The 8,779-nt window shown below is 38.5% G+C and overlaps 1 protein-coding gene and 1 long non-coding RNA gene across 2 annotated transcripts in view; one reads left to right on the forward strand and one right to left on the reverse strand.

The window, feature by feature from the left end:
- LOC104368900 (WD repeat containing planar cell polarity effector) overlaps positions 1 to 7,307 on the reverse strand; it is a 105,457-nt gene extending 98,150 nt beyond the window's left edge. The window contains exons 1-5 of the mRNA XM_033006593.2: positions 7,236 to 7,307; positions 5,468 to 5,512; positions 4,486 to 4,536; positions 1,936 to 2,006; positions 1,626 to 1,685 (exon numbers count right to left, since the gene is read on the reverse strand). Coding sequence (XP_032862484.2) covers positions 1,626 to 1,685; positions 1,936 to 2,006; positions 4,486 to 4,536; positions 5,468 to 5,512; positions 7,236 to 7,296 — 288 coding nt within the window. The 5' untranslated portion in view covers positions 7,297 to 7,307. The remainder of the gene's footprint in view (positions 1 to 1,625; positions 1,686 to 1,935; positions 2,007 to 4,485; positions 4,537 to 5,467; positions 5,513 to 7,235) is intronic.
- On the forward strand, positions 5,078 to 7,894 carry LOC116965017. The gene is made up of 3 exons (XR_004409081.2): positions 5,078 to 5,181; positions 6,050 to 6,100; positions 7,533 to 7,894. It is a non-coding gene; the product is annotated as an uncharacterized LOC116965017 (long non-coding RNA).
- Positions 7,895 to 8,779: the final 885 nt, after the last annotated feature.

The raw sequence follows: 8,779 nt of genomic DNA on the forward strand, positions 1-8,779 counted from the left end.
GGCTATACAAGCCATCTTAAAAAACATTAAAAGTATTCAATTTATCAAGCTATCCCTTTACATGATTCAATCCAATATAGGGCCAGATCTGATAAAAAACATCCATCTGTATTCCTTCCCATATTGTAGAAGAAATAAATAAAATTCTATTTGTCTTCTTTATGTTCATGTAAGCCTGACACTACTTCAAGGATGCTAAGTCAAAAATAAGAATTTTATAAGAACTGATAGTCAACCAAAGGTGTTATATTATAAAGGCAGAACGATCAAATTTTGGCAAGAAGTTCACTGTTCCAAAGTATGTACTGGTTAGGAATGTGAATGGATGCAGATTGATGGGAGGGGAAGGAAAATGATAGCGGGAGAATGGACAGGGAAGGCAAATGAAGAGACAGCAAACTGGGAAGCAGATGAATACACTCATGGCTAATTTGGCTAATTGACTCAGTATTTCTTAACCAAATTCCTCTCCTAATCAGAACAATAATAACAGGGGGAAAAAAAAAAAAAAAAAAAAAAAAAGAGTCCTCTAAATCAGCATACAACTAATAGTTAATCAGTTCTAGAAATTATCATTCATAGATCTATACTATGTAATCTGTATGTGAATGATATACATGTACTAGCGATAAGATCTGATAGGCAAATGTAGCTTAGACAATAATATGTTTATTATTGATACAAAAAGACTATATACTATTTGGTATGTCAGGTATTTAAAAATTTTGCTATTCTTAAAGACATTTATGGAATTTCAGTCTTATAATGTTTGAATATTCAGTATTCATCCTGCTGATACACATTTGGAACTTCCTGAATCAGAAGAAAAAAAATCATTAATCTGAAGAACCATGAAAGTTAGAACACAAAATTTCTTTTCCGAAACAGTATTAGTAATATTTACAAGTACTCCCCATGCCAAAGAAGCTTCAAATATGATGCACATTCCTCACGAAAAATGAAGACTGCAGAAACTTATAAAATACGTGTTTTTCAGAACAAGGTCATGATTATGGAGCTAGAGCATATGCTGTTCAGATTTCTCACCTTTCCTACTGTTTTGTGTTAACAAGGATGTGAAAAGCTGTTTCTTGTACACAGTATGTGGAACTTACATAGACAGAAACATAGCTACGTGTGCCACATGCCACAATATCTTTTATTCCATAACTTGATTAATGATCTAGCTGGTTTAGAGCTGTAGCTTCCCTCCCATATTACACAAGCACAAAGTAAAAAAATTTGCAACAGACATGTAAATAATTAAATTGTAAAAATGTAATGTAACATAGTTTCCAGACCTGTCTATATATTTTAACTGTTCCCTTAGCCTGCTATTTTGAGTTACAGGATGCTTTCAGTTTCCCCAAATAATAATCTCACAGAATCAGGGCCCTTTAATATAATTTTATAAAACCCAGATTTTTGTTTTGCACCATCTATTTCAGGTTACAAATTTAAATAAATACAATCTAGGTAACAAGAACCCACAAATTAAAAACAAAACAAAACAAAACAAAACTATTTTCTTAGTTAGTTAACATTTTAACACTATTGCATCAATCACTGAATGGTTGCTTGGCTTCACTGACTGAACATTACAAGAGCTTGTCAAAACATTTTACCTGACAAATATGTTTGTTCTTCCATTTGCACAGCATACATTGACTGTTTTGCATTAAGTCCTAAAGGACAACAGAAAACAGAGAGCGGAGTTAGCAGTACACATTGTCACTATCAGTTAACATACTTCTGATTTTCAAGTTTATAGATGAAGCGTGCCACACAAAGATGCAGCTGTTTTAGAACAGCTTGCCAGACAAAAGCACATTTATCATCACTGGGAAAGTTGGATCTTTATGAAAATTAAAGCTGATGAAAGAGGTTTGAAAACCGGATTATATGTTGCTGGACTTCAAACTTTCTGAAACATACCTCTACCTCCTTGAGTGTATCTCTCAATTTGTCTGGTCGCTTGTTTTTCAGTATCCAAGAATAATCTCGAGCTGGCAAATAAAAGTAAAAAAAAAAGAGAAATGTGTATATATAGGCAACTGTACATGTGTATGTGTGTGTATATATGTGTGCATACAAACCTACATTTATATATAATTAAAAAATAAGTTCTTCAAGTTGAGCTTCCTTTTCCGTGGAAACACAAAACTAAGATTTCTAGGAGTTACCTTAAACAGAAAGCTGACCTATAACTGGAAGGAAATGGCTACGGTTTCTATTGGTTTGTATTGTCCAATAATATTCTTTTGAAAGGCTCTTCCATAGGAACAGTTAGCATGAAATACCCACACTCACCATGACTTCACCATGGTAATTGTGTACAAAGCACTCAGGATGTAGTATCTTACCCAACTGCTAAGCACTTGTGATGAGAAAGCATCTCACATTCAGTATGTTAACTCAGATTCAAGTTATCAAATCCTAAACAGGTACTATTCCTTTGAACTAGCATTTCATTGCCTAATTTCAAAAAGCATGCACTAACAGGTCTGCAAAATACATATGCATGAATATATGCATATATATATAGGTATTAGCAACAGGTAATTGTGAACACCATAACTTATGTTATGGAGTATAGTTATTTATAGAATTTGTTCTTGAAAATTTGGTCTGAAAAATCTGCCAAGTCAAGCTAACAAGAAACTGTACAACCGCTACAGTCCTTCAGCAAATTTATTAATGTTCAACAAACTATTGTTAAAATTCTGGCCTAATATGTTAATCCTGAAACCAGGAGGCAAAGCATCCTCTGGAGCTGCTAGTAATTGGCTTGTTTCATGGCTGAGAATCAGGCTCTAATAACTTGTGAAATTTCATCATTTAAAAGTGAGCCGTTTTCTGTTCATAAGTATACAATAAAAACCATGAGAAACTAGAACACATTGTCTTTTTAAAATCTAGCCTATTTAAAGGAAGCCTGATGAAAAGTTTGGAGCTCCAAGCTGTCAGTTTGTATACCAGCTTCCAGACCGAATGACTTAACAGTTATGTTTAAACCTCCTTGCAAAAAGAAGCTTACAATAGAAATGCTATAGAGTGAAAAAATGAAAGATTTCATATATCAACAAAAGAGCACACCAACATACAACTTCTCTTTGTATTTTATTGGACTGAAGCCAGTGTTGGTGGAACTGTTATGATAATATTAATTAGGCATGTAAGATCACATTTTCAATGGGTGCCTTCATAAATACTGGAATATTTATCCACATATGCAAAATGGGAAATTGCCGGTACAGATAATAAACTCTATATACAAATCAGCAGCTGTGAATAAAGTTACCCAGTGCTCCTCTTTAAGAAATATGCCATGCAGTGCTTTGTGACTAGGCCACCCCTGTATTTACAGCAACAAGGTGCAGCAGCTTGTGTTCCTTTTGCATGTCACACGTACAAAAGATAACAGCTGGGGCTTCTGTATAATGGGGTTTATTTGGGCCTGCTTCTCATTTCATAGAGGCAGCACCTGTGAGATAATGCTACGCTGAGCACAAGGGATGTAAATCCATTGTGCTCCTCCCTACTTAGAGCCCTTTCTCACCTCCCCACCTTTACAGAGCTGTATTGATGGTGACTGACACACAACCCTCTACAGCAGGTGTAGATTTACCACGTCTGCGTGCACCTTTATACCCATCCCCAGTGGGGCTTCAACCTGCTCCAAACACACCTTACGGTGTTGCAAATAACTTATCCTTCCAGAACACATTCTGCCTTCAATCACACAATTCCTTATCAATTTTCATTATGATAAGATGTTAAGGCAATTCTTACAGCATACTTATTACTTTGTGAAGTTGTCTAAAAATCAATTATTTTTCAGAGTTGTCACGTCATAATGTCTGAACATTAATGAATGCTCTGAGCAGTCACTTTGCAGTTGTAAAACTTGAGCTAAATAAAAGTTGTATAAATATAAAAATCTTTAACTGTCACAGTACTGCTGTGTGATAGCATGAACTGAAATTCCTTTTAACCAGATAATACAGGAACAATGTAAATGTTTCAAATCTAAAAGTGTTTTATGAACGCAGACGATTATTAAGCTGGAATTTGATTTTGGCTGAAAGTATTTTAGTTATATTCAGTTTTGAGGCAGTTGTTATTTCAATTCAAAAGCTGATTGGGAAGATGTTTGTTACTCATCTGCTGAGCAAATTTCATAAGGACAAATCTGGGTTGTGAATATTTTTGTGATTCTCTCTTGACAATGGATTTGAGAAGTGTAACACACTACATTGCTCAGTGACACAGGAAAAAAAAATTACTGCAAATATACCAGGAAGGAATAATTACAACTTTTCAATTGTTTTGTGCTGTGTAGTTTTGTGGCCATCTGTCTTAGATGGCATGTGCAGACAGTTACATTGCAAGTCTGAGGCCATTTCAATGCTTTCCCAGGGGCATCACCAATCCAAATTAATAATTTGGTTTTGCTGTAACAAGAAACTCAGAAAACGCCCTTACATTCTGCTACCTTTTGCTTCTCTTCTAAGTAACTGTACTTCATCTGTGATGCTAAAGGAAAGAAAGGATGAAAAGATGAATGATAATCCTCACAACTGCTGTCAGCAAGTATTAATATTCGAAGATTCATGCAGTTTGATAAAAGGCAGAAATTTGCACAAAATCAAGACAGCCCCAATGTTTTCACCTCGCACGGCAAGTATCTTAAATTTGCAGTGAAAGAAAGGCTTATGCAGCCCAACAGGTGGGCCGAGCCTCCAGTCTCACCAGTTGAAGCGAGCGGCAACCGCTGGCAGCGAGGGGAGGGGAGCCGCGCCGGCCTGTCAGCAGCCGCCCTCAGCCCGCCGGCTGCCCGCGCAAGCCGCCGCTCCGGCCCGGCCGCAGAGAGGAAGTAACTCTAGACGCCCAGACCTCTCGGCCCGTCGTGAAACTTCTAGGATTAACAGGATTAATCAGATAAAGAAAATTGATCGCGCCCTCCGAAATGGCCGTCGGAGGCGGCGCGGCCGGCGCTCCCGCGCGCTCCCGCCGCCCCCTGCCGGGAGCCGCGGCCATGGCGGCGGCCCGGCCCGGCCCGGCCCTCACAGCGGCCGGGCGCCCGGCGGCCGCTGAGGGGGCTGAGCGCGGCGTTAAATAGAACATAAAACGCAGTAACTCGGCGCGTAGAATCCCACCGGGGTTTCCAGTGACACAAAGGTTGGTTTTATGGAAATACTTGTCCGGTTTGTTTTTTCTGGTTTTTTTTTTTTTTTTTTTTTTTTTTTTTTTTTTTTTTTAATTCTGTGGAATAAACCGATTTTAATTACTGTGACATTACTTGGGAGAGAGATTTTCTTTCGGTGCTTCTTTTCTCCACAGAAATACAGAGGCATATATATTAACAAGAAATTCGAAGTTGCATTTTTCAGAGCGAGTAGACAGTGTTAAAGACTGAACATTCAGAAGCTGTGGTTAGTTTTAGTTATGGTTATTTATATTTTACCTGATTCTTTCTTGTCACAGTACTGGTGGATCCCAATATCTTCATCTGTACAATTGAATGTAAATATATTTAATTATGGATGTGACACTGGAAACAAAACGCAATTTAGCAACCAAAGTTCAGCATCTAAATTTTTGCTACCTGTAGCACACCATTAGGTGTTAGAATACAAGCAACAGTAGAAAAGATACAGCATATAGTCTGAATACAAGTAGGACTTTCAAGAACCAGCAAGGGGCTGAAGAAGAACGTGACAGGTCCTTACATTTATTTGGAGCTGTCATTCCCTTTACGTACACTTCAGTGCTCTTCAAGCTGCCAACACGCAAAAGTGTTTTTACCGCCTTCCTAATTAGCATCTCTCGTGTTCTTTCACAAGGAAAGGTAAGGATCATGTTGAAAAGTGTACCTTAGAATAACTTAAAATGTTTTCTGATGACTGACACGGCTGAGCTAAAGACCACAGGATTTTTTTAAGATTCATGAACTCCTAAAGCTGCCGGTGCAATGGATCCAATATTCTTAAGCTATAGATCCTATCGTCTACCTTGTTCTCATGGCAAAGAAATTTGGGTGTTTCAGGTATACACTGGGACTGCTAGGCACACCACCAGTTCCTGATGTGGCTGACTGGTAGGTACTTAGGTGGGCCATGGCAAGCTCCAATAAGTAGATCTAAGCATGGCTTTCTTTAAGTTGTATTGTTTTAAAATAATTTGACACCACATCCGTCTCCTTCTAAACTTAGACAGGGATATATCATGGGGAGAAATTCCTTACATGGGGCAATGTAGGAAGGCACTGCAATGACAGGCAGCTTTTAAAACAAGACAGCAGTCCTCCCTTCTGCCTCAGAATTTTAGAATGAGGCATGTAGGCAATGAATAAATGGACAGAGAGGAAGCAAGAAGGTCAAAGGCAGATAATAGGCACAGTAGGCCACATACATCTTCAATTACAGTAAACTATGTGTTTACTTAAACCATCAGACTTTCCTATGAAATACAGCTTTTGGCTTTTTTATATTATTGTTATTACAGAACAGTTCTCACATGAAGATGGGATGCCAAGATATACTGAGTCAATATTTGAATAATAACGTTCAACTGCGTATTTGTTCATATTCAACTGAATTGACAATAATATCCAAAATAAAATGTCAAGAAAAATATTGTACACTAAAATTGGCATAAAGTATCATAAATAATATTTTGATATGGTCCACTTATAAACCAGCGGGGGTGTTTTAGTATTATTATTTTAGCAATAGCAAGGCAAGATGAATGAAGGTAATTTCTACATAGTTAGTAATTAGTCATGTGTCTCCTGGCACAATCAGTTAATAAGATAAATATATCCTTGTAAGTATAAAATATCAAGTAATCATGCAAAACACCCAGAACATGCAGTAATTTTTTATTTTCATGCTAAGTACAAATCACAGTGCCTCTGCAAATCACTTGACTATAGATCTTCAGTCACCCAAACTAGTCATTAAATTGAAGCTTACAGTCAAGTAGGGCACAGTTTCCTAAAAAGGAAAATGCATCCAATTAAATATAGTCTTAACATTTTTTACTTGAAAGGATGCTCCAGTTCTATGATGGGATATGCAAGGAAGATGGCCAAGTTCAAACATCATATTGCTGCCTAATTTTCTTTCTCCTAAATATAAAACCCACTTCACTTGGGTACTCAGAATTTTGTATCAGTTTAATATTCATCAACAAGTTTTGCTGTTTTGTTTTAGTAACATGTAACAGCTCACCTCTAATACGTAAGTTAGTCTTCAAAGACCACAGGAACATCTCAGTCAGGCAGAAAGACATCTGGTTGCAGATGGAGACTTAACACTATCAAAAGAGGGAAAGAAACTGCATGAGCAAATTAATTACCCTCTATCACCAGTGAAACTGCAGGTGTTTTGGAAACTAAGTGCTAGAAGAACGTAGCAGCAACGGTATTTTGTGATATGTAAGTTGAAGTTTTCAACCACAATAAAATGAATAATGCGTGGAAAACAATAGGATAAGAAATGTCTTTATGTCTATATGTCTATATATAGAGGCCGACCTGCGGCCAGTGGAGGAGCCCACGCCAGAGCAGGCGGCTGCACCCAAAGAAGGCCGGGTCACTGTGGGAAGCTCCCGCTGTTGTAGTTCAGTGCTGGGAGGACGCAGGAAGGAACCACACCAGAGCAGCCTGGGAAACGCTGCAACCCGTGGGAAGGACTCATGTCAGAGAAAGTTCGTGGTGAACTGTCTCCTGTGAGAGGGACATCATGCTGGAGCAGGGGAGAATGTGAGGAGTCCCCCCCAGCCGCGAGGAGAAGTGGCAGGACCGACCGCACCCCCCATCCCCTGCCCCCTGCGCCACTGCAGGGGAGAAGGTAGAGAGATCCAGAGCAAAGCTGAGCCTGGGAAGAAGGGGGGGATAGGAGAAGGTGTTTTCAAGATGTGGTAATGCTTCTTACTGTCCTACTCTGTCTGTTAAAAGTTGTTGTTAGCGTCTGAATTAAATTTATGTTCTTTTTCCTTCCCCTAACGTGTCTGGGTTTTGCCTGTGACCGTAATGTGTAAGTCACCCCTCCTTGTCCTTGTCTCGGTAGCCAAGCCTTTTGCTTTATTTTCTCCTTTCCAACGCTGGGGGTGAAGGGGGGAGTGAGAAGCTGCATGGTGCTCAGTTGCCCCTTGGGCTCAAACCATGACACCTAGATAGGAGAACTTGACTTTCTGGCCAAATTTTTTTAAACACTGTATGTTGGGAATTTTCAAAATAGTCAAGGGAAGGTTTTGAACACGTGATATTTGAAGACATTAGTTATAGTGCTAAACATAAAAAAAAATACGTCTTTCTAAATAAAAAAGAGCACTTACACTAATTAAATTAAAACTGGCAAAATGATAGATGCGAAGGATATAAAAAATATGCGTTGAAATATTATGTACACTGGCTGGAGTTATAAACTGTTTGCTGTGGTTTTTTGAACGATCCATCTGAATATTCCCACTGGAGGATGTGTTGTGTTTCAAAGGAGCATTGGGAATCTTCCGAGACACAGTGACCGACAGACTTCCCTGAGTAATTTCCTGCAGTGCCGTAGCTATAAGTGGGCCATCAGAGCAACTATTTTCACTTATTTCACTAACCCCAAGGACCTACTGAAGGCTGGACTTGGAAGGGGACTTTACACAAATACAGCACACTTCCGAACCACTGTTGGTATGGTACTGTACTTGAGCTTTTTTTCTTTTTTGAAGTGGACCCTTCATTTCCTTTCCATTAGTGCCATTTAGATAATGAATCAATTAC

The sequence above is a fragment of the Tyto alba genome, unplaced genomic scaffold, assembly GCF_018691265.1.
Source record: "Tyto alba isolate M040663 unplaced genomic scaffold, T.alba_DEE_v4.0 Super-Scaffold_22, whole genome shotgun sequence".
Lineage (NCBI taxonomy): Eukaryota > Metazoa > Chordata > Aves > Strigiformes > Tytonidae > Tyto > Tyto alba.